The sequence below is a fragment of the Prionailurus viverrinus genome, chromosome B1 (genome assembly GCF_022837055.1).
Source record: "Prionailurus viverrinus isolate Anna chromosome B1, UM_Priviv_1.0, whole genome shotgun sequence".
Taxonomy (NCBI): Eukaryota; Metazoa; Chordata; class Mammalia; order Carnivora; family Felidae; genus Prionailurus; species Prionailurus viverrinus.
Window position 1 is genome coordinate 3,229,376 of NC_062564.1, and position 26,622 is coordinate 3,255,997.

Sequence of the window (26,622 nt, forward strand, 5' to 3'; positions counted from 1 at the left end):
CATTTGACTTGTTATAGATTACAGTTTTCTGGAAAAATTCTTGATTATTTCACATAACTTTTAAACACATGCACCATAGTTAATTGTCAGAGTCCTGAATGATAACTGCTATGTCAGGATATCTTGCTCTTTATCTGTCCCCTCCCTCCTGGTTGCAGGCATTGCGCACTGTTTCTGGACACTTCCGGTAATTTTTGATTGAATGCCAGACCTTGTGCATAAGCCATGCTAGAGGTTCTGTATGTTGTGACCTTCCACTGGGAGTATTTAATGTTCTTCTGGGAGCACAGTGACCACTTTGACCCATTCCGTCACTGGAATGATTCACAGCTGCATTTCAGGCATGTGGTTTTCCTAGTGCTTATCCCCTTCTGTGTCACAACCCAGAGAACATGGCTTTTAGTAGTAGATCTTCTCCTTGAAACAACAGGTCTGAGACACCTTTGTTTCCTTAGCACTGAAAATTCCCAAAGTTCTGCTGAGCTCTGTAGACCAGTTGCAGCAAAGTTTTGCTTGGGCTCGTTCCTTCTGATTCCTGGAAAGTTGGTCTTAGGCAAATACATCAAGGACCAAAGTCCAGCAGATGCCAGGTTCACATCCCCATGATTCCCTTTCCCTTGTCATCCTGGACCCCCAAGTCCTCACAGCTTTGATAGCCCAATTCAGGGTCCCCCATATCCCGTGTCTCCCAAAACCACATTCTCTGGGTCACAGACACCTGTTTGCCAGGATGCCCTAAACTGAGAGTCAGACAATGCCCCCGGAAAAGTGATTTGTGAAATCCAAGATTCACCTTCATGCATATCTGTTCTCCCTTGATTTCTGTCTTCTAAAATCCTGGCTACCTTATATTATTCTCTTATGCCTTAAAATTTCTGCTCATTCATTACTGTAATCAGCTCTCATAACTTCTCGGTTAGAGGTTTGGTCGAGTATTTCTGGAGGAAAGGGGGGGTTCCAGTTGCTCATTTTTTTATATGACTTATTTCTCTTCCTTTATTTCTCTTGGATAACATTTTCTAGACTATATGAATATAAGAAGGGAAGTCTGATCTTACTCAGAGCCATTACAAACAGACACTTGTTGTACCTTAAGTTAAATTCACTGCGCTGGGTAAGAAAACGAAGAGAAAAGAACAAGTATCATTTTGTTGTAAAGTTTACACAAACGTAAGAAAGAAAGGATTATAACCTCTGGTTTTTCTTATACGCTAATATATTGGCTTTTAAGTTACATGTAAGGTAAGTGGAGGAGAGTGCTTGTTTTCTTCTTTTTCTTTTTCACTGAAGTACAGTTGCCATCCAACGTTATATTAGGTTCATGTGTACATCATAGTGATTTAACAACTTTACACATTATGCAATGCTCACTAGCGCTAAGTCTAGTTACCATCTGTCACCATAGTGTTTTACAATATTACTGACTGTATCTCCTATGTTGTACTTGTCATCCCTGTGACCTATTTATCTTATAAATGGATGTTGTGCCTTTCGATCTTCTTCACCTGTTTTACCCACTGGCAACCACCCGTTTGTTTTCTGTATTTATGAGACTATTTCGGGTTTTGCGTTTGTTGTTATTTTTTGGATTCCACATATCAGTGCAATTATGTGGTATTTGTCTTTCTCTGATTTATTTAAGTTAGCATAATACTCCCTAGATCCACCCATTCCATCCGTGTTGTTGCAAATGGCAAGATTACACTCCTTTTAATGGCTGAGGAATATTCCAGTGTGTGTGTGGTGTGTGGTGTGTGTGTGTTACACACCACATCTTCCTTTTGGAATAATTTATCAATACCATTTGGAGGTGGAGTCAACACCCTTCTGATTTACGTTCCCCACTGCCACTCTCTAATCACCCGTTACACCCCCCGCGACCTTGAGATTCATGACATGACTCTACCTCACTGCTCACGTCTGTCATCACCTCCCTGCAACTCACTGGCTGACGGCCATCTCTACCCGTGGATGGTCAGAGTGTCCACATGGATAATTCTGGCACACAATTCGTGGTTCCTTGATCCTTTCAACCCCAGTGACGCTCCCCTCCCCCGCTCTCAGACAGTGCAACTGCCCTCATGCTTGGTACTTTGCTATACTTTGTATCATCTTAACCGCTCTCTCTGGCCACATCTACATGTGATGTGAACTGTCATGTGCTTGCGCCCCACTGAAACCCACTCTTTAAATTCCTGGGGCCTCTATCATTGACATCATTATATTTTGCATGCTGTGGACAATGCGGCTGATACTCTGATGCAATGTCTCAGCCGTCCCTGCCAGCACTGTTGAAATTTTTACCATCTTCCATGGATCTAATAAGACCCAACAAGCCCCTCTATCTTCCTGTAAGTTGATGAAGAATTTGCTGACTCACACCAGTATGTCTGGACCTGTGATCTCCAGATTCCCGCCAGCCACTCAATAAACACTCTTTCCCTGGGCCACATTCGGTGTCTTTTCCCTTCGCGCGCCACTAGCTGATATCCCAAACTATCTCCACCTTTCTCAAGCTCCCTCCCAATCTATTTCCCTTTATCTCTGAAGAGAACTTTATTTGCAAATATAGGAGGAAGAACATGGAAGCAATCAGACAGGAACTACCTGCCCCTCAGAGTCTCTTAAATCCCCCCTCATAGCATCAACCACCTCGTCACGAGAAGTAGAGAGTGAGAGTGCCTTCTCCCCACCACCCGTTCATCACTAAGTCCTACTAATCACACCGCGTCCTTCTCTCTGTCTCCACTTTCTCGGTTTGAGCGCTGATTTTCCAAAACCAGCATCACGGAGGCAGCCTCCTAAAGGCCTCCTGGCTCTGTAGTCCTTTCCCGTCTAAGGCACTGGAATTAACTTTAAGTTGTCAAAACCTGAACTACCATGTAGAAAATGTTCACACATTGAAAAGACCTATGTTGCCAAATTTACTACATCAGAAATACTTCTGGTGAATATATTTGAATTTCTTGTAGTTATGCACTGGATGTTATTTTATTTCCATTTACGTCAGTCTGTTGATTCACATGAATGTAAGTGAGCTGGTGCAGGGCTACACTTCCCACAAAGTTCATTCAATCCAAAATCAGATTAGGATTTGTACTTCTCTTTAGAATTTAAGCCTGCTACTTATTTAACTGGTTTATTTATGAAAAGGATTGTGAGACGGTAGTCACAATATTTTAAAATAATTATTTTAACATTATTTAATGCTTTTAAAAATTACTTAAAAAATCTTAAAGTACTTTTGTGTTAGATTTTTAATCTTAAATTTTATTTTACAACCATTTAAAACAAAGGAAAAGAGTTTCCCTCCTGTTCTTTTGTCATGTTTCTGGAACTATTTCCATTTTCTGGCACTGAAAAATGAATTTTTAGAAAGAAAAAGCAAATGTTATTGTGACCCCTGTGACTGCTTATCTGTTTAAACAGAATTTTTTCAATTATTAGTACCTGAAAAATAAAATAGAGGTTTGTTTTGATAAAATACTTTAATAGTCAGCCTAACTATATCATTTTAATCACTTTTTTAAAAACAGCTTCATTTCTTCCTAAATTGACTTTATAATACACAATATTTTGGTTTAAAACTAAAGATAAAATGATTCTAATGAAATACTAAGTAATTTGACTTACTTGTTAGAAAACTACAATAAAATTTTCTTTTGAGAAAAAAGCCATTGTATTGCAGGTTCCCAGCTTCCTCTTGCCCTCTGTCTCTACAGTGGAATTTCCAGCCTCCACACATATTGTGCTCCACGCAGCCATACTGACCTGTGTAACCAGTCTCCAAAAATACTGGCAGTTCTCGACCTCTAGGTGTTTGGTAACTGACATCACTACCTAGGATGCCCATTCTTCTTGCACAGCAGCTAAGAATTCTTAAAGATTTGAGGGTTCTCACTAGGCATTTCTTAACTCCCTTAGACAATGGAAGATTTTTTTTTTCTCTGACCATTGTAGAATTCTGCATATGCCTCATTTAGGTCAAACATATCATAGGCACCTACTTCAACATCTGTTTCCTACTGAATTCTGAATTTCCCTGAGTGCAAACTTATATCTTGGTCTTTTTATCCCAGACTCTGGCATATAACATTCAAAATTTTTGGAGTAAACACATCAATAAAAAATATAAATTAACAACCATCATTAAAATTTGCTAAATATCCACATGTTTAAATTTTATAGGAATATTTCCAAACGATGAGTGAAATCTTTACTGTATCTTAGAATATCCAGGACTTGGTTCTTAGGGTTCTGTTACAGCTCTGTTATTAATTCACTCTTAATTTTCAATAATTCTTTTGCCTCTAAGCTTCCTCATCTGTGAAATAATTGCATTTAACTATATAAAAGGAGTTGTGGAAATCTAACATTCTATGAATTTCTGATAGATTTCAGAGAAGACAGAGTCAGCTTGCATGAAGCGGTTTGACATGTCTTCTGTAGTCAGTCCCCAGGTTGAATGGAAATAGGCAGGAAGTTCCACTATATTAAATGATCAGGCCAGGAAGAAATAAATGACTTTGATTATAAATTTGTTCCTTGGCTACAACCAGGGCACACTGAGTTGAGAAAAATCTCAACTCAAAATCTCAACTCCTTCATACGAAAGTGGGTCAAAAACATAATTGTACCCACAGGACACAGTGACTTTATGACATTTTGACAGCTGGTAATGTTACCACCTATAGGACAGCAGTCTCATTTCTGAACAGATCTTTTCTTCAGCCCTTGTGAAAAGGTTCAACAGTTCTGTCCGTACATACATGACATGTGTCTGCTAGAAAGGGTGGCTAAGCCAACCACAACAATGTCCACGCAATGTAATGCCTCTGTGATCCCCATGTTTTTGCTTACGTCAATAGTCTGTCCCTGGTTCTACCAAGTAGAATGCCCGTGTGAATATACCACGGAGTCTTTGTCTAGTCACCCACTGAGGGCATTTACACAGTTTACAGATCTTTGGCAATTAGGATAGTGTTCACATACACATTTGTGTAGGGTAAGTTTTATTTCCCTTGGGTAAATACCTAGGGGTGGCATTGCTGGATCTTACCATAAATGTATATTTAAGTTCATAGGGAACTGCCTGCCTGTTTTCCAGAGGGGATGTACCATTTTACATTCCCACTTGTATTCTCAGGAATTATGTAGAGTATAACTCCATGTTTGTGATAAGACAAAACTATAGTGATGGAGGACAGAGCAGCTCTCCAGGGTCCAGGGTCCAGGGTCCAGGGTCCAGGGTCCAGGGTCCAGGGACCAGGGAGGAGACTTAAAAGAAAGCAATGGGAGTTTCGGGGGTGATGGAATCACTCTGTATCCTGATTTTGGTGGTATAGATACTTGTATATCTGTATACCAACAGCTTCGATTTTACTGTATATTAATTTAAAAAAACACAATAATTTGCTCAAACCTGGATATGAAAGAGACCCAAGAGTGAGGATGCCACAAAGCTGTGTAGTAGAAGCCCTGGAATAAGTTATACGTGCACCATTCCTGCAGGTATCAAAAAGGAAAACAGTGCACTGAACCTTTAAAGTACTCATTTTAATCGTAAATTGGGCTGTTGAAAACTAAATCCTCTTCCTAAGTTGCAAGCTGGCTTAGAATTCACTGATTTTGAATTTTTTATAGTGCCTTACTGTCCATAAACTTCCTAAGTTCCGCAAAAAGTGCAGAAAAAGCAGTTATTTAAAATAACTGTTTTATTTGGCCATCTGTCTTAATTGGGTGGACCTAGCGAGTACTAAGGAGAAGTGGGATTAATTAATTTAGAAGAAGACAGAACATGAGATCTGTTCAGGTACCTGGACAGACCATTCCTGGGATGAGGTAGTACGAATTAGATGCCCTGATTCAGATCCCTAGTAAAAGTGGGCAGACACAGGGGCGCCTGGGTGGCTCCGTCAGTAAAGTGTGCAGCTCTTATTTGTTTAATTTTTTATTTAAATTTTTTTAACATTATTTCATCTTTGAGAGACAGAGAGAGACAGAGAATGAGCGGGGAAGGGGCAGAGAGAAGAGGAGACACAGAATCGGAAGCAGGCTCCAGGCTCCGAGCTGTCAGCACAGAGCCTGACGCGGGGCTTGCACTCACAAACTGCGAGATCATGACCTGAGCCAAAGTCGGACGCTCGACCGACTGAGCCACCCAGGCACCCCCCAACGTAAAGTTATTTTACAGGTTTCTGCCGTTGATGACAGCAGACTATTTAAAGGTGTATGGAGTGGCCAATCCTGACATGGGGACTCTTTTTACCATTTTTCTCCACTAGTCACAGTTCTAAACCCTGCGAATGGCAGAGGAGAAAACCAGAAGAGAACTCTGAAGGGCTGGAGTAGCAGGAAAGCTGGTTTGGGACCCAGCACCAGAGAGACAGCAAAGCGCCAGCTGTCTTCCTCATGCAAACAGAAGACCAACCAGACTGGTGTTTGCCAACCCCTGACCGGACAAGAGAAGGTTCCAGATGAGCTCATCCTTCTCTGGGATATAAATGATATTCCTTTAACAACCTCAGGCAGCCAGGTAGACAGATGAAGGGACTCCAACAGTGATACGTGTGCAGGGAAGGCCTTTACTTTCCTCATGAGCCTGGGGTTCCCTTTTCTGAGGAAAGATACCACAGAGGACAGAACCCATGAGAGACCCAGCCACACCAGTGATCCGATCAAGGTAGATCTTTGTCCCTCAGCACTGGGGGCTGAGACTCTCCTCCCCTCCCAGATCCACAGGCAGAGTGAGGGGTGAGGGGTAAGATGGGGGAGGAGGTGCTAGTAGGGGGGCCCCACCAACTCCTGCCCTCCCAGAAACATCCTGGCCCCAGTCAGGATGAGTACAAGAGCCAACAAAACCAGATAAACCAAGCTGACCAAGACAACATCTTCAGGTCTCTGATAACTAACCTGTCATTGGAACCCAAGCCCACAAAGTTGCCAAAGGCCCATGTGCTAAGCCTACCCAGGGTGATTGCCTGCTATAAGGAGGGATCTCTAGAGTATCAACGTGTCCTAACATGGTAGACACAACAACCAGTGTACAATTGTCCTAAGAGCTAAGAAATCAAGACTTGAATGGGAAAACATAACCAGCCGACAACACCTGAAATGAACGGGTGATGCAATTGTCTGACAGGGGCTTTAAAACACCCATCATGTAAAAGCTTTGACAGTCTTTTACAAAGTCTCTGAAAACAGGTAGAAAAAAAAATCTCGGGAAATAAATGGATGTTATAAGACCAGGTGGAAATTATAGGAGTAAAAAGATTCAACATATATTAAAACAAAAATTTCTAGAAAGCTCATGGTAGAGATGCGTGATGCCATCAGTGAACTTGAGAGTGCATGAATAGAACTCCCTACACTGAACAGAGGGAATACAGACTGAAAAAAGAAAAACAAAAAACAAAAACCAAACAAAAACAACAACAAAACATGAACAGAGCTTCCAAAACCTGGGGGACAACAAGGCCGAACTTGGCATCTTCAGTGTCCCAGAAGAAGAAGAGACAGACCTTGGAGTGAAGGGTATTTGAAGAAATAACTGCTGAACACTGCCCAAATATGGTGAAATAAATAAACCTACAGTTCTAAGAAACTCAGTGACCCTCACACCGGATAAATCCAAACAAAACCATCAAGAACATCTAATTAAATGTTTGAAAACTAGAGACATAGAACAAAATCTGGAAAACAGCCAGAGAGAAAGGACACATTTTTTACTCAAATTTGCCAATTTGAATGTCAGTAGATCTCCTGACCACTGGAGGCCACAGGAAGTGTCACAAAATTTTTCAAGTTTTTGAAGAAAAGAACTATCAAGCATAACGTCCATGTCCAGTGAATGTCATCTTTAAAAATAAGAGGAAAAATTTTTTAAATGTCAGATAAATAATTTGCCGCTAGTAGACCCAACTTTAGTGACTGGTTACATGAATTTCTTCAAAAAGAAATGAAGGGGTAACAGGAGAAACTTGAAACATCAAGAAGAAAGGGAAGACTATATGAGAATATAAAGTATACTATTCTTTCATAATAAGTTCTAGAAATCATATTTAATGATTGAAATAAGTATTTTAACACCTCTGATACTCAATGACATTTAAAAGTTGGGAAGGTAAAGGAAGTGAGGTTACATGGAAAAGTTTTAAATGTTGATACCATTGTAATAGGCGGATGGCATGTTAATGTGCATGTCCTAATCTATGACACCTGTGCATGTTATTTTATATGGCAATAATTTCTCCAAATGTATTTAAGTTAAGCATCTCCAGGTGGGGAGATGGTAGTGGACTACCAAGGTGAGCTCTACATGCCTTCAAAGGTGTCCTCAGAAGAAGGAGGCAGAGGGAGATTTCAGACAGAAGAGAAAGAAAGTGTGAACTTGTAGGCAGAGAGGTAAGTGATGGCGCCATAGGCCAAGAAACGCTAGCAGCCATCAAAAGCTGGAAGAATCTAGGAGTAGATCCTCCCTCAGAGCCTCTGGAGAGAGTGTAGTCCTGCTCTCACCTTGATTTTGGCTGAATGAAACTGATTTTGGATTTCTGCCCTTCAGAATTACCAGAATATAAATTTCTGTTTTAAGTCACCAAGTTTGTCATAATTTGATACAGCAATAATAGGGAACTTATATACCTGTAGACTGTTATAAGTCACAAATGTATATTGTAATATGCACAGTAACCATTTTGAAAACTATGGAGTCCTTAAAAAATGTGGAAGTAACCCGCAGGAAGGCTAGAAAAGAAAAGCAAGAAAGAAAGTAAAAGAAACAGCAGAACCAGAGAAACAAATAGAAAACAAATAATAAAGTGGAACATACAAACTCTTTCTGTAATAACCTTCAATGTAAATTGTCTAATTCATCAAAAGACGCAGTGTGGCAGAGTCAATAAATCATGACCCAAATACATGCTGTTCACAAAAAAAACAAAACAAAACAAAAAAAAAACATTTCAAAGTCAAGGACAAAGGTATGTTGAAAGGAGAAGGAGAAGAGTTATACCATGAAAATACTGACAATAAAGAAGCAGGAGTGGCCACATTAAATTTTGATAAAGTAGACTTGAGAACAAAAAAATATTCTAGAGACAAAGTGGGGTGTTATACAATGATAAAATGATCCACCAGCAAGACACACAAATCCTAACTGTACACAACAAACATTAGAACTTCAAAATACATAAAGCAAAACAGAGCTGAGAGAAGAAACAGACAAATCCACAAGTACAGTTGAGGATTTTAACGGCCCTCATTCAGAAACTAGATAGAAAATCAGCAAGGTTACAGAAGATGTGAACAATACAATTAGCCAACAGGATCTAACTGGCATAGAGAACACTACACCCCATAGCAGCAAACACACATGCCTCATAAGCTCCTCTGAAACACTCACCTATATAGACCACATTCTGGGCCAGATAATAGACCTCAACACATTTAAAGAAACTGAAATAATACTACTGAAAGTGTTCTCTGACCACAATAGAATCAAACTAGAAATCTTAACAAAAAGGCAACAGGAAAATTTCTAAACACACGAAAACTAAACAACACACATCCATGATCAAAAGAAGTCTCAAATGAAACAAACAAATAAAGAACAGAAGAAAAATGAGAACAAAACATATAAAAAAAAAACCATATCTGGGATATAGCTAAAGCAGTGCCAAGAGGACAATTTATAGTACTAAAAATAACTAGACAGGAGAAATGGAATGAAATAATTACCTAAGTCCCTAGCTCCAGAAACTACAAAAAGTAAAGTAAAATAAATCCAAAGGAGAAGAGGGGTATGATAAATATCAGAAATAAATAAAATTGCAATAGAAAAAAATAGAAATAAAAGAAATAAAAACTGTTACTTTAAAAAATCAACATAATTGATAAGCTTCTAAGAAGACTGGGAAAGGGAGAGGGAGAGGGAGAAGACATGCATCACAAATAAAAGAGTAGTTATTACTCCAAATTCAGCAGTCATTAACGACATTAAGCATGATAAGGAAATATTATGAACAACTTTAGACTCAGCAATTTGACAGGTTATAAAAAAATGAACCAATTCCTTGAAAACCACTAACTATCAAAATTCAACCAAGATGAAACAGACATTTGAATAGTCCTGTAACAATTATAGAAATTGATGCTGTAATCAAAAAGCTCCCCCCAAAAAAATCTGTAGACCCAGAAATTCACTGGAAAATTCTATCTATGTTTTATAGAAGAATTAACATCAATTTTCATAAACTCTTCTGGAAACTAACAGAGGAAGGAATACTTCTCAAGTCATTAAATGAGACCAGTATTAATTTCATGCCAAAACTAGACATAGATAGGGGAAGGGAAGGGGATGGGAGGGGAGGGGACGGGAGGGGAGGGAAGGAGGGAAGGAAGGAGGGTGGGAGGAAGGAAGGAAGGAAGGAAGGAAGGAAGGAAGGAAGGAAGGAAGGGTGAAGGGAAGGAAGGAAGGAGAGAGGCAGGGAAGGGAGGATGAAAGGAAGGAGGGAGAGAAGGAAGGGGAAGGGAGGAGGGAGAGAAGGAAGGGTGGGTGGAAGGAAGGAAGGAAGGAAGGAAGGAAGGAAGGAAGGAAGGGAGGAAGGGAGGAAGGGAGGAAGAAGGAAGGAAGGAAGGAAGGAAGGAAGGAAGGAAGGAAGGAAGGAAGAAGGGAGGGAGGTGGGAAGGAAGGAGGGAGAGAAGGAAGGGACGGAGGAAACGAGGGAAGGGAAGTATGAAAGAAAGAAGGAAGTTAGAAACTACAGACCTGTATGTCTCATGAACTTAGACAAACATATCCTCAGTTAAATACTATAGAACTTAGTCCAATGTGTAACAAGAATTGTTCTCTTCCTCAAAGTGGAATTGATTCCAGGCATGTAAGTCTGGTTCAACATTCAAAAGTCAACTAATGTAATTCACAATATGAACTAGCTAAAAAAGGACAAATATATACTCATATCAGTTAACACAGACACACAAAATTTGATAAATGGCAGGAAATATTATATTTGTGAATTGGAAGACTCGATTCTCTCCCAACTGTTCAACAATGTCATGCAATTCCTATCACAATCCCATCAAGAACTTTTTAGACATATACAAGCTTATTCTACAATTGATACAGAATGGTTCAGACCTGAAAATAGCTAAAAGGACTAAATACTCAAGAAAATCAGAGTCCTTCAAATTGACACCTAAAAGCAGAAGTTATGATTAGAAAAGTTTATACATCAGACCTAATCAAAATTAAAAATTCTGCTGTGACGACATATATAAATAAGAAAAAGTAATAAATTGAGGGAAAATATTTGCAAAGCACATATTGTGTAAAGAACTATTATCTAGAGGCACCTGGGCAACTCAGTTGGTTAAGCATCCAACTTTGGCTCGGGTTATGATCTTACGGTTTGTGGGTTCAAGCCCCATGTCGGGCTTTGTGCTGACAGCTCAGAGTCCACAGCCTGCCTCAGATTCTGTGTCTCCCTCTCTTTCTGCCCCCTCTCTCTCTGTATCTCAAAAAAATAAATAAAATGTTAAAAAAATTTAAAATAGAACTAGTATCTAGAATATACAAAAAGCTCTTAAAAATAATGTTAAATAATCCAATGAGAAAATAGGGGAAAAACACCTGGACAATTTACCAAAAACGATGTCTCGATGACAAAAAAGCAAGAAGAGGTGTTCAGTGTCATCTGACAGTTTCTTATAAAACAAAACATTCAACTAACATACAACCCAGCAACAGCAGTGCTGAGTTCTATCCAAGACACATGAAAACTCATGGTCACGCTAAAACCTGTACAGAAATGATAGGCAATTTGGTAGATGTTAAACACACAGTGGCATATCCATATCACGGAGTACATCAGTCATGGAAAGGCAGAACTATTCTTCAATAGTTCCTCAATATCCAGGCAATCTTGCTGAGTATAAAACGGCAAGCACAGAAGGCTAGGCACTGTGATTCCCTGTATGTAACACTCTCACAAATGACACACCTGTACGGATGGAATTCAGAGTGGCTCTCAGCGTCAGGGAGGAGTGAGGGAGAGGGACACAGATATGATGAGCAAAAGCAACATGAGTTAGCTTTGTATGTGTCTTGACCTGAGGTGGGTACATGAATTGAAACAGGTGCTAAAATGGTATAGAATCGAACACACACACACACACACACACACACACACACACACACACAGAAATAAAACCAGGAAAGTCTAAGATTAGTAAATTGTATCAATCAATGTCAATATCCTCGTTGTGATGTTTTGTTACAGATTCAAAAGTGAACAGGAATCGTTTTGAGTTCAAATACCCATTGAGCAGTGTGCTGTCTACATGACCATGAATTAGAGCTCTGCTTGTTTTCGTGGAAACAATACCTTTGTCACAAGACTGCCATGAGACAACGCAGGTGCAGACAAGAGTCAGTAAATGACAGTTCCATCTCTCCCTGGCCTCCTCCTTTCTAGTACCTCCCATGTCCAAAGATGACTCAGAATACTGCTGAACCCCACATGATTTGTGGTATTAAAGCAGATGTAATACCTAGTAGCGTAGTATTTCCTTGTGGCACTGTACTTCTAATGTTTCTAAACCCATTTTTTATTAACCATTCCATTTTACACTTACACAATCCTGTGAGGTTGAAAGGCACGAGACAGGGAGCCAGGCTTGTGGAAGTGGATGTCCCTTCTTGTTTTAAATGTCCTTATCTCCTCCACAAAGAGAATAACTTTGCCTTTGAGTTAACTTCATGTCAAAAACACGCCACACAAATTTGAAATGCTTTGGGCTGATGAGTCATGGAAAAGAGCTCCCTAGCTCTTCAGGTTAACAGTGTGAGAAGAAAGACATGTGTTTCCCGGCTTCTCAGAGAAAGCAGTCACCGTCAGTCAATATTGGTGGCATAATCAGCAGAACATCTGGAAAATGACTCAGGTTGGCGGGGCTCCGGGTTGGCTGGAGCCCTCCCCACTCCATCTCCAGCGGGCACTACAGGTGAGCTACCCATCCCTTGGGACCTACGGCTTCTCCTCTGTAGGGAAGGAGCCTCCAAATACAACTTCCCATGGGCCCCCAAGGTCCTGGGTCAGCCTGCCTCTCCAGACACCTCAGAAACAGCTGGCCTCCCAAACCTAGAACGCTGGTGTTCAGCAGTCAGTTATTTCCCCACTGGAAGGGTAGCTGGAACAGAGAATCTAGACTCTGTAGCCCATCCAGAGAGGGTCCTGCTCTGCGACCCCTCTCCAGGGTCCTAATGAAGGCTGGCAGTCTCTGACTTCTCCGTTGCTCACCATCCCCTCGAAGCCCGCCCTGAATCCTACCACAATGTCTGAGTTGCGATAAATAGTTTTGCAAAGAAGCTGGTAAGAAAGCTCCCGGATAAACAGGCAGCAATGGGAAAGCTAACATAGATAAAGTCTGATGTGTGCTATCAGCTGCACCCCCGCGCACAGGCAAGCCCATTAGAAGGGTGAGAATATGAAGGGAAATGTTTGTGATCATGTGATGCCAGGCTTCCAAGAACCGAAGGAGTGTACTTGATTTCTGATCACGGAAACACAGGTTTTTATCTAGAAAGCCTTCAAGGAGTTGTCTTCATGTACTTATTCCTAACATAAACTACTCAAGCTTTTCTCCAAAGCACTGAGATGTATACTGATTGAGTCCTCTGATGATATCAAAGATACATGAACATGGAATCATCAGTTTTTAGCGTTTGCTTTCTTAGAGCTGTTCCACAGCGTTTTAATAAAAAGAGAATGATGCCCTTCGGCTCAGGACCTGCCGACAACAGCAAGGGGACATGGCCATGGTCACACTAGGGGCTCAGGAAGCTTCTAGAAACGAGTAGCGGCTTCAGCAATAACAGGTCAACCAGCCGTAAGAAACAACTGGTACCCTTAGCAGTTAACCCACACATCTCATTGGATGCAGGCAATGCTACTTGCCTGCAGACTTCCCTGAGGTTGGTTCTTGATCCCCTAAGAGGCACAGACATTTAAAACCTATAACCCAAAATTAAAGCAATTGCCCGGCCACCCACTGCTAATAACTGAAAAGGCCAGAGGAAACTCCAGATGCAATTCTTCTGCAAATTAAATTCAAGACCGTTATCAATACATATTCTTGGATAGATCTCAACAGAGATTTGCCAGATAAGTTATTTAATTTTAAGTCTGTCCCTCTGTAAAAATAACCAGAGTAACCTGTTTGTCTGTTGGGAAGACTGGATCATTAAAAGGGTCTCTCCTAAATTCAGTTGTCCTCTTGTTGTGCCAAGAATGTTAAGAAACTAAAAAGCCATTGACAGAAATTGGACATTTTACAACCATATCTAGGATGAACCGATTAGGCTATCTCACTCTCCAAATTCTTCCTGAATATCCAAGACTAGAATTCCACCCCTGCCCCCCCCCCCCCCACAGAGGGGAAACCTATAACATATTGAACCTGCGGTCGTGAATCCCAGTCTTCCAAAAAGAAGAAGTTTCTTAACTCATATTTTACCTGAAATCTGCATCATGAGATCCGACGACTTCATCCCTGGTCTGGTACGTACCCGCCCCCATATCTGCCTCTCTCCAGTGAGATTTCCAGCTCCACACTGAGAATGAAGTCGAGCCTATAAGCACTCAAAAATGTTTGTCAACGTATTCCCTAAAAGTACGTGTTTATTTGAAGACACAGCTGTGGTTCTCTCCTTGTTTCCTTTCTTTTTCTGTGATTTTGTCTACTGAGGAAATCTATCAGTGGCTTCCTTTTTCTCCACTGCCGCTGATTAAATGCCCAAGTGATCTTTGCTACGTTATGTTTCCCAAAGGGCATCTCAGTTTGATTCAGTTGGCTATTTAGTGTTTCACTTATAGATGTGAGCTATCGAGAGGAAGTTCTAATAACACTTATGTCAATGTAATACATAGTTTGCTGTTGCTCTCTTAACAACAAATAGCATTAGAAAAAATAGGTGTATGACTTTAGATCTTTAATAGTGACCTAAGGGATTTTATAGGGCATTGCTTTGCTTCGTTTATATTTCATATTTTGCATTTATTTAGAATTTTCTTTCATTTGCTTTAGTGACACCCTTCCGTAAATTAGCTGTTATGGTAATAATAAAGTTACTTCACTTGTGGGTTACACTTCTTAGCTCTGCAGCACTTTCACACGCATTATTTCATTCTGCTCCTTGCCACGGGCAGGGGGACTTTATTATACACACTTTACACGCATGAAGACAGAGGTGCAGAGAGGTAAAGTGACTTCCCTCAGGGTCACAGAGATAGTTAATAGCAAAGCCAGAGCCAGAAACTCCGTCGCTGGCTCTGCGGCCCCCTTCCCATCCACGCCGTGGGTGCTTGCAACCCCCTGCAGGCCAATGCCAGGCTGGGCGATCGGTGTGGGGGCCTGAAAACCATAGTGTCGTCTGTCTGGGCCACACCCTGCAGGAGTCTGGACTCTAATAAATAAATGCATTTTTGTCGAGTAGTTTGGCAAAAAAGAACATTTGGTGAGGGTGGGGGAAGAGGGGCATGCATATACTGTGGTGGGAGACTAGACTGAGAGAGACTTTTAGGGGGGCTGTTGCAAAAGATGACATTGTAAACGAAGTTACCCATTCCCCCTGCAATTCACCTCCTGCAGCTTTTCCTGAAGGCGCACAAAGCAAGTGGACTCGTTTACTGCACCCCTGCTCGTAAATGCCAAGGGTGAGGCGGCAGGGAAAGCAAAAGGCGATCCCCGAGGATGCCTCAGGAAGCGAGCCACGTGCATGCGTAGGAAGCAGCAGACACTGGGGAAGAACTGGTTTAAACACCCACATATATGCAGCATATACTCGTGGATGCATATCCAATGTAGTATACGCATACCAGGCTTGTGAGTTGGGGTAAACCCTCTAATCTTGTGGTAGAGCCCCTCCCTGAGAAGGTGGCGAGAAAGGACCTCAAGATAAGGGAAGGCAACCTGGTTCGTGCCACGCCTCACGGCCCTGTAACATGAGAGCACCCAGTCAGACCGTATGTCTGCACATTACACACATATGGGAGACAAAGAAGTCAAGAATGTGTAAAAGACGATGCCGTGTGGCGTTTACCCAACTGAGCCAATGCCGGCACAAATAAAGCTGCTTCCTGGAAAGAAACGCCTCCCAACGGTGTCATGACTCTGTGAGCGAATCCCGCTACAATCTACCTAAGTCTAAGTCTTATCATTTATCACACGAGGAGACTATTAACCCCTAACTTGCGGGGTAAAGGCAAGGACCAAATAAGATAATATGTATTAGGTGTTTAGTACGGTACATGATACGTGAGATAGTTAATAATTATTAGCTATGATACTACTAATGCTATTATTATAATTACCATCATAAATCATGGGCCAGTAACACGATTTGAATTATTAGCAGTGGTAGGAATTGACCCCTAAGAAGATGAGGTAGTGACATGTGCTTGTAGGGAAAGATGCCCAAAATACAATAAATGACAAAAGCATGTTCCCAGCGTAGTCAGAATATGGTCCCTTTTGTTTTTCTTTTCTTTTTCTTTTCTTTTATGTATTTATTTTTTTAAGTTTATTTATTTTGGGAGACAGAGAGAGAGAGAGAGAAAGGAAATACAAGCAGGGGAGGGGTAGAGGGAGAGCAAGCAAATCCCGAGCAGGCTCCATGCTCAATGCAAAGCCCAAACCAGGGCTCAGTCTCACCAACTATGAGATCATAACCCGTGCAGAAACCAAGAGTTGGAGGCTTAACGGATTGGGCACCCAGGCGCCCCAACGGCCCATCCATTTGTTAACACATGGACAGCAGGTTCACCTACAGCACTTTTTTTAACAAAGTGAATCACCTCATAAGCAACTGCTAAATATTAGAGTGAGGGAGTGTAATGGCCAGGGAAGTTTTGTTGTTTGTTTGTTTTGTTTTGTTTTGCTTTGCTTTTTTCCGGCAGAATAACAAGCTGAAGGGGTCGGGGGCAAGCTTCCCCACAAATAAAAAGCAAACCTGAGCGATGCACAAGTAAGCCGAGAAAAGGAAAAGGTGAGACTCTGCAGAATGGCCTCCATAAGGGAGGAAGGTTTGGCTCGGGAGCGGGAGTCACTACATGAAGCCATCCGTGCAAGGTGCTTCCCTCTGTGCTGAAAGCCCTGATGACCAGAGATTCTCCCAGATCGTGTTTTCAGTCTGGAGAGCAGAGGTCCCACAGGAGTGACAAACCGTCCTCAAGGCCAAACTCGGCAGGCGGGGGGGGGGGGGGGGGGGGGGGGAGGCATCCAGGGAACACTCTGCAGGGCCGACTACGCTTCCCCTGGCAAGCGGCAGAGCAGCAATCCATGCGCTGGTCCCGTCAGCAGGGCTGTGGCCGTACCCCCCTCGGGACCCCGGATGCACAGAGGCACAGCCCGCTACCCCAGGGCCACTCCCCGACAACCTCTCTGCTTTTAGCACGTGGTCTTACAGGCTGTGAGGGCTCTGTAAGACCTATGGCACGGTGCTAGGAGATACCTGTACTTCCGAAAACACTGATAAAGAACAAGCAAACATGGAAACAGAGGAAACACACTCCTGAGTCAGTCCTCATGTGAAATCAGACTTGGACACCCCGAGCTCGGCAAGCTCCACCCACGAGGGCACAGACGGCCGCGTGCGCTAGAGGAGAGGAGACCCCACGTCCCGTACTTACACGTATAAGACGGTCCTGGTGTCGCCCACTTTGCCAGCATCGCCCACGGTGAGGGTGTCATAGCCTCGCTCCAGTTCAAACTCCTCAAACGCGAGCTTGATGACCTAAATAAAGCAAAGGCAAAGACCATCATTTGGTATCACAGACATTTTCCATGACTTTCCATGCTGCAAATATTCAGCTGTAGTACACATTTTTGTTCCTTAATTCCACTGTATTTCAAACAAATTCAGGTGTCTTAAAAAGTAGTTCTATGGATAACTGTATACGTTTGAGAACTCTCAGGTACGGAATGTTATAGAATTGAAAACTGCTATCCCTTCAGAGACATTGATTACCAGTTCTAAAAGTGAAAATAACCCATATTGTGTCTTAAGTCAAATAAACGTCTATCAAATATTTAACATTTATAGTGCTTAGAAGGACCAAAAGATAACTCCATATAAGCAAAAGAATTGTTCATTAATTCTTTTAATATATCTCTTATGTGAATTCTTTTCATATTTTTTAATATATTTTGAGGACACCCAAAACACTCTGAAATAAATATTTTTAGAGTAATGTCTGCAGATTTTATGTAATTATCCATATTAACATATGGAAAAGATCTGAGGCTAGAAAGTTTTCTCCTACATTTAATTCTGCAAAGCCTCAAAGCTTTATTGCCATAAAGAACACTGTCATGGTGATTGACCCCATGCCAACTTTTTAATACAGCACAGGGTCCTTTTCTCCAGAACGAAGAAATGCTTTCTTTGGTGACCAATAACGTGATCGAGGAGAAAGAGAGTCAGAGATGTCATGAAATTAGGCTAGAATCCTGAGTGACAAAGAGAATAAGGAACGGGGAGTTAGGTGGATGGTAGATACTGATAGATGGAGAGAGAGACAGACAGACAGATAAGAGAGACAGATACAGATAATGGATTGGTAAAAGATACAAAGATCAACCAGTAGACAGATGAACGAGAGAGATGACAGATGATGGAGAGGATAGAAAAAAGTAAATAGAGAAGTATAAATTATAGGTAGAGAAATCGATGATAGACAAATAGAGGAGACAGATGCATCCAGAGAGGCAGGAATCAAGGGAGGAAGACAGGACAGAGAGAACAGGAACCATAATACCGGAAAGACATTTTAATGGGATCTATTTCGGAGTAGAGCTAAAACTCTGGAATCTTGTAAAAAAGTATCAAATGGCTATTTCTTAGACCCGAAAGGAGGAAACGTGGTGCCAGGAAGAAGGCCGACTTCCGACTAACATCCAATTTAACGTGCGCGGCCCTGAGCGGGCTGTACACGGGTGTGCTTCCGAGCAATGCTGAGATGGAAGGCATTAACTTGGCTATTCAAAATTCCTACTAAAATTAGTGACACAGTCATTACAACTTATTAAAAGTCTACCCTTTCAAACTGCAGTGTTTGTCTGAATACATTACTTTGGCAATCTGCTGTGAAACAGGTGTCGAGACGGATAGCTCTTGCAAACCAGTGTTAACACTGCATGTGAAGTTGAGGGCCTGAGGTGGGTTTTGTATCATTTTTTCTTTCTTATGTGTCTGTCTGTAAGTGACGAAGGTCCAACAAGAAGAGAATAAAGAAACTGAAGAATCATCATCGAGGCCGGCGGTTTCCGTCCCAGCACCTTCCTGACACATTTACTCAGACCTGCCTCCTGTAACACCCTGCAGAGAAGCAGTGATAATCCATTACAGCCTGAGGGTCATGGTTGGACGATTCGTAATGAGCCACAGACAGGGGGTCTCACTACATAACTGTTTTCATTAGGGGTGTAAAAATGGCCGTTTCGAGATTCTTCCAAGGCAAGGCAAAGGCCATCAACAAGCAGCCAGAGCCTGCTGTCAAAGTGTAATCTTTACTACATGCCATTAATGCTCCATAGAAAGAGAAGACGTAGACCCAATTTTGGGCAAAGAACCTATCGTGTGTCAGACAATATGATATTCTATAAACAGTCTACCTGGTAGTAACACGGAAATACACATTTGTAACGAAACTTGCCATCATTTCCAATCAAGGATGGGCAGAGATGCAAATAAAAAGTAACACTGCGGGAACACACACATTTTTGGTAAAATCATAAGTGTGTAAGGTGCACAACACGACAGTTTATATACGTATACACTGTGAAATGATTACCACGGTCAAGCTAATGCACACATCTCTTCATACAGTTACCACTTTTTGCGTGTACTGATAACACGGGGAATGTATACTTTTTTAAACTTCCGGTACGCCGTGCAACGTCATTAACTAGAACCACCATTCTGTAGATCTCTCCACGTACTCACCAAACATAACTACAACTCTGACCCGTATCCCTCCATGGCCGTCACTTCCTGGCCCCTGCTCATCGCTTTCCATTCGTTGCTACTATGGATTGGCCTTTTTTAGATTCCGCAGATAGTGAGACGTTGATTTTTTTTGTCTTTATATATTTGTCTTATTTCACTCAGCAGTATGCCTTCCAGGTTCGTCGATACTGTTACAAACAGAAGTACCTCGTTTTTCTAAGGCTGAATAATATTCCTGTGTATGTGAACACACACTTCCTTTATCCACTCATGCTTAGATGGACACTTTGGCTGCTTTCCTATCCAGGCTATCGTGAATACGAATGATGCTGACTGCGACGTGGTGTTTGGGACTGTGAATGACCCAGTGACATTTAGCCAAAGTGGTTTCCTTAGTTCTTTAGACGCATGCTTCCAAGTCCTTGCACAGTGGCTGTTTCTTGGAGGCACCTCCCCTGCTCGCTCTGTCCAACAAAGTCCACCTCTTTGTCAACATTGTTTTTTCCCTTCACAACGTTTCACCCTTTGGAATCTTCGTGGGCTTGCTCTTACTGCCTGCCTCACACCCCCCAGGGTCAATGCCATGAGGCCCCACTCCCCCCACGGTCAAAGCCATGAGGGTGGCCACTACACTTCCTCCACCTGCTGAGGCCAACAAGTGACTCAGACTTCTGGGATTTAGTGAATGTGTACTGTGCCCAGGCCACAGTGCTCGGGATGAAAGCAAAGAGAAAATGGACAAGGTTCTAGCCTTCCAAGAAACCTGAAAAGTCTGCTAGGGAGTATTTTGATAAACACAAAGTCATTACCAAACTTTTACCTGTTACAGATAAAACTCCCTAATAGATAAAATAGGAAGGAATAAGAAAACATAAATGAAAAAAGAAAGACAAGGTTCTAGACTTCAAAAAATTTAAAATCCGCAGAGGATATTTTGATAAATACAGAATAATTATAGAAGTTAACATTTACAAGTAAAGATTTCTTAATGAAAATAGATGAAATCATTTACTTGTCAATTCTCCAAAGAGAATCTTAGGTTTGTGAGAAGGAGATGCTGGTCAGTCAGGACTTTGGTATCATCTTTAAAATACATTCTTGGCGTTTTGTAACATTATGTATTTTTTTTTTGACAAATTCTCAGGATCTCGTTGTTGTAACAGTTGGTCTGTGGAACGACTCCTTATGAGTTTTTCTCTGCATTATCAAGTACATCAACACCCTATAGGTTCTATGAGAATAACACACTACCCTCTGTTTAAACATTTCTAAATCAGGTGCTTCTAAAAATATATAGAAGACTTGTTTCTTAAACTTTGCAAAAGAAACATAAATCAGTATCTACAAAATATAACCTGGAGTGACCTTAAACATAAGTAACCTTATGTTTATCTTCTGGGAACAATTACAAACATATTTAAGTATTATTACCTACATGATGCTTCCCTCTCTCTCCTCCTCTGTGCTCCCATTTGCTCATTTATTCCGCATTTATTCACATATTCAAGGCAAATTAATGTCCTGGCCCTCTCTCACGAACAGGGCTTTGTGCAAATCTTTTCCTTTGTATGAGTACATTTTAAACACACTGGTACCACCGCTCAGGTTAGAGATGTGCTTATCAACAAAGGGGCTTCTTAAAAGAGCAAGATACTAAATCAATTGTCCCTAATGCTAAGTTTTATCAGTAGGAAACCACATTTCCAGAGGAAGTAGAACCATTTAAATTGGGCATCAGGTGCTGTTGTGATTTAAATTAGCATTAGAAATGGTGGGGAGAGGGAGGGCTGGGGAGACACCCCATTTCCCTTTCCTGACTCAGTGCTCCTCTCCCGACCCTAAGCCACACGTACAGGCAGTGCCTCACAGAAGGGTGTGATCCCACTTACCACTGAGCAATGCTTCCGACATGCAAGTCCGTGTAGGGGAACACGGCTATGCCACCATTCACACCTATGTCTATGGACTTACAGTTCCCCTGGGTTGTGGAAATAAATTATGTGCTCACATGTGAAGGGGTGTTGAGTAAATTAAAGCAGAAACAGTGATTTATGGTGAATTTTAAGTAAATCTGCATTATCTCCGTTTTCCTTTACTTTGCTATTAAGAGTTGAAAGGGAAAATTTGCCAAACTGATACAAACCGAGCATATGGGACTGTGTGTTGTTTTATATAAAATATGACAAATTGGGAGCTGTGAATAAACACACATCTTTAGATGGAGCACGGAGGATTTTTAGAATACTGAACATACTCTGTACGAGACTCTAATGGTGGGACACGTTCATTTTTCCAAACTCATGGAATGCCCACCACCAGGAGCCACCCTAACGCAGACGACCGACTCTGGGCGGCGATGACACAGCCACGTGGCTTCATCAGTCGTAGCTAACACAGCGCCTGGCGGGGGTGCTGGTCATGAGAGGGCTGTGCACATGCAGGCTAGGGGGTGTGTGAGAAACCGGTACCTTCCTCTTAATTTTGCTGTGAACCTAAAACTGCTCTACGAAGCCTTCACACATACACACAAATTTGTTTGCTCTTAAAGAATGAATGGAATCCTTGTTTCTTGTAAAAAGTAACTTACATATTTTATTTAATGAGGATGTTATTTTGTTATCAGGGCCTGGATAATTCGTTCTATGTCACTGACTCAAAATTAATGCTACTTAAAAAAGAAAAATCTCCGGGGCGCCTGGGTGGCTCAGTCGGTTCAGCGTCCGACTTCGGCTCAGGTCACGATCTCGCGGTATGTTCGAGCCCCGCGTCGGGCTCTGTGCTGACTGCTCAGAGCCTGGAGCCTGTTTCAGATTCTGTGTCTCCCTCTCTCTCTGACCCTCCCCCGCTCATGCTCTGTCTCTGTCTCAGAAATAAATAAATGTTTAAAAAAAATTTAAAAAAAAAAAAAAAAAGAAAAGAAAAATCTCCAAACGCATGGAACCTAGATGCCATTTCCCCATACATGCCACTTGCCTCAATCCTGCTGGGAGGCTTCACGCACTGTTCCTCTAACTAACTGGTCTTCAGCTTTCTTATCAAAGAGGCACAGAGGGACTTAAATTACAAACCAAACCAAAACAAAACAAAACGACTAACAGGGGCGCCTGGGGGGCTCAGTCGGTCGAGCGTCCGACTTCGGCTTAGGTCACGATCTCATGGTTCGTGAGTTCGAGCCCCACGTCGGGCTCTGTGCTGACAGCTGGGAGCCTGGAGCCTGCTAAGGATTCTGTCCCTCTGGGCCCCCTGCCCCCGCTTGTGCTCTCTCAAAAATTAAAATTAAAAATTGAAAAAAAAATAAGCAAACCGAAAGAATGGAACTTTTTCCTTCTTCTGTCAGTAGCACGACCTGTGACCAACACTACGATGCTCTGAGCAGCATCTCTAACCGTGGGACAGCTCATTATCCGTTAACAGGCCGCACCAAACTCCAACCCTCAGATGACCGTAAGTAAGCAGCTCACTCGTTTCAAGTAGATTCCCGACTGGTTCACGTCCCCGCAGCAGGGCGCTGCAGCCAGATCAGTGGGCACTCGCTGGGCAGCCCAAACGAGCAGCAAGAGCACACAACGGCGGCGGCGGCGGGGATTCGAGCCGAGACGTCCCGCCGTGCTCCGACACACTGCACGCCCCCCGACGTGTCAGCCACGCGTGCCACGCTCCGTGGCGCGTGCAGCCTCTTCCCAAGCTTGGCTCCTTCAAGAGCCACGGTGACATCGCCAGCGGGTGAAAGCGGACCTGCTCCTGGAGGCGGGAGCCGAGGGCGACGCGTCCCTCGGGACGGAGGGGCGCGTTGGGGGCTTCCGTCTTCCAGGCTGCAGCCGCTCGGGCAGAGGAAAGAAGGGCAACCGGTTACCCCACGGCAGGCCTTCCCCTGCCCTCCCTGCAAGTCCAGGTCCCCTGCCTGCAGCGACGCCTCCTGCTCCACATCCTGTGTGCCCGAAGACCTCCCGTACAGAAATCCTTAGGCCGGAGGGCCGCCAGGAAGAACCACCCACGCCAGCTTCTGTCACACAGCTGCCTTTTCATGTAGTTAGTGGTCTGACTGGGGCCTCAGGGGCCCTCCGCAAGTCAGCGTCTGCAAAGCATCTTCGCAGGTTCACACAGACAGGTCCAAACGCACGCACAAATGCACGTGTACGACGAGTTCCACGGTAAATGTAGCCAAAGGAGCTGCGGCACTGATCAACTGATATTCGACCCCAAGCATATAATAATCTTTTTTATTGTATGAAAAGTTTTTCAATCTTTACTTAGTTTTGAGGGAGAGAGAGCGCCAGCCGGGGAGGGGCACGGAGAGAGGGAGACACAGAATGCGAAGCAGGCTCCAGGCTCCGAGTTGTCAGCACAGAGCCCATTGTGGGGCTGGAACTCACGAACCGCGAGATCATGACCTGAGCTGAAGTCGGTCACTTAACCGACTGAGCCACCCAGCCATCCCGATACTTAATTTATGATGAATTGAGAGACTATCATGTTCTTATAAACCTATTATTACATTTTATGTTCTTTCAAATTTTAATGACAAAATTTTAATAAATTACATCTACTAGTAATATCATGGGAATATACGTATTATCTGCTAAGTGAGTAAACCTTTAACACATATATTTAGGTTAAAAATATGCCTATATCCATAAATAATGGATATCGAAAGTCGGTATGCAATAATGCAGAAGCAAATTCGCACAAGATGTACAAACATGCAATAAACACCTGTAGCTTTCAGCACTAAACTGTATACACCCTCCTTCCTTCGGTTGTGTTTTCCACTGGTAACTAGGAGCCCCATGAAATGCTGTATCAAATATGCTGCAAACTGTTACCAACTTCCTTTTGGTAATCCAGTAGTAAATCCAGCCAGTGACAATGACAGCCTCCAGAAACGGATGACGGAAGTTCAGATATGTGACATGGTATCATACGAAGAGCTCATTAGCAAAAGCTTTATAATTATTAGAAATGGGGAAAGTAGCTGATTTGAATCCCCAATATTCCTTGAAATGTTAATGGGAGAAAGTCTCAAGGAACATGCTTTGGACAAACAGAACATGGCGTGTTTCCTAAAAACATATCTGTGTTCCCTATATCCCGGTCACCAGTCAGACATCAGATGTTGTCATACATATCCTATTTGAGTATTTTAGCAATAATGTGGAAGTCAGAGATTATAAACCAGATTATTAACATTCTACTTTTACAGCGCCTAGCCCACAGAAAAAGGCTTTAAAATACAGTGACTTATTCAGCAAACTAATTAAAATCTCACAAGGGACTTGGGTGGCTCAGTTGGTTAACTGTCAGACTTCAGCTCAGGTCATGGTCTCCCAGTCCCTGCGTTCGAGCCCCACAAAGGTCTCTCTGCTGTCAGTGCAGAACCTGATTTGGATCCTCTGTCCCCACCCCGCCCCCCACCTCTGCCCCTTCCTGCTTGCATTTTCTCTCTCTCTCTCAAAATAAATACACATTTAAAAAATAAAATCTCACAAAATATTTAAAATACGTAACTCCAAATTACATACCTACCATTTTTTCCATCAAAGTTCCAGGATAAGAAATGTACATGAAATAGCTATTTTCACTGTCCTTAGCCTGCTGACATTACTAATGTGGAAAGACAAATTATTATCAGAAATATGTGAGGGCATTACATATAATAAATCAAACTTTTCTTAGTTTTTCAAAAATTCCTTGATTTCATTCATTGAACACACCAAATTAAGGGGTTCTGCAGGTTGAGTTCAGCCATGGTTAAATGGTCTTGATTAGGAATAATGCTGCCTGGGGCTGAGAGGTGCTGGGGACACGGTGGGGACACGGTGGGAGGGGCAAAGATGAGTATGTCTTTGACGTTCATGAGATACAAATTAATCCCTAAATGCAAAGGAATACCACATGCAGAGTATGAATGCAGCCTGGGTGATCTGTTGGCAGGAAAATGATGGAGTCCAATGACATCTGCTCATATGTTTTCAACAGACGGTTAGGGTGAGGTCAGCAGTAGAATATAAGCAAACGTTGAATGTAAAATCTAAGGAGGCTTAAAATATCAATATTCTGCAAAACCGTTTTCAGAAGTGGAAAATGAAAGCAAGTATTTTGCAATAATTAGGGAAAGATTTAGAACTCCAACTGGGAACTCCTGAGTCTTAAATTGGTGATTTTTAGATTTTATTTCCACATTCATATACAAGCAGAGGAAGATAAGAGTAGAGGCCACAAAATACAACTCCATTTTCAGAAGTAGCTTTTAACCTTCCTTACAAAATACTCATTTTTAAAGTACTTCTTTGAAATTTTTGGCCAACTGTCATTCTGTTTTGTTTTGTTTTGTTTTGTTTTCCAATCCCGATCTGAAATGATTTAATATACTACAGATGTAGCAATTATTTCCTATATGACCAGTTCAAGTCTCTGGTAATTAAACATTGCCCCAAACTCAACACCAAAAAACACAAATAATCTAATTAAAAATAGGCAGAGGCCCTGAACAGACATTTTTCCAAAGAAGACATCCCGAGGGGCCAAAAGACACATGAAAAGATGCTCAACATTACTAATCAGAAGGGAAATGCAAATCAAAGCCACAATAAGATATCACCTCACACCTCCCAGAATGG

General features: G+C 42.1%; 1 protein-coding gene across 1 annotated transcript in view; it reads right to left on the reverse strand.

Annotated features, from left to right (window-relative positions):
* The window catches only part of CSMD1 (CUB and Sushi multiple domains 1), a gene marked incomplete at its 5' end in the record, with an annotated part of 688,146 nt that overhangs the window by 461,231 nt on the left and 200,293 nt on the right, over positions 1–26,622 (reverse strand). Inside the window, one exon of the mRNA XM_047855978.1 lies at positions 17,688–17,791. Within this exon, the coding sequence (XP_047711934.1) occupies positions 17,688–17,791 (104 nt within the window). The remainder of the gene's footprint in view (positions 1–17,687; positions 17,792–26,622) is intronic.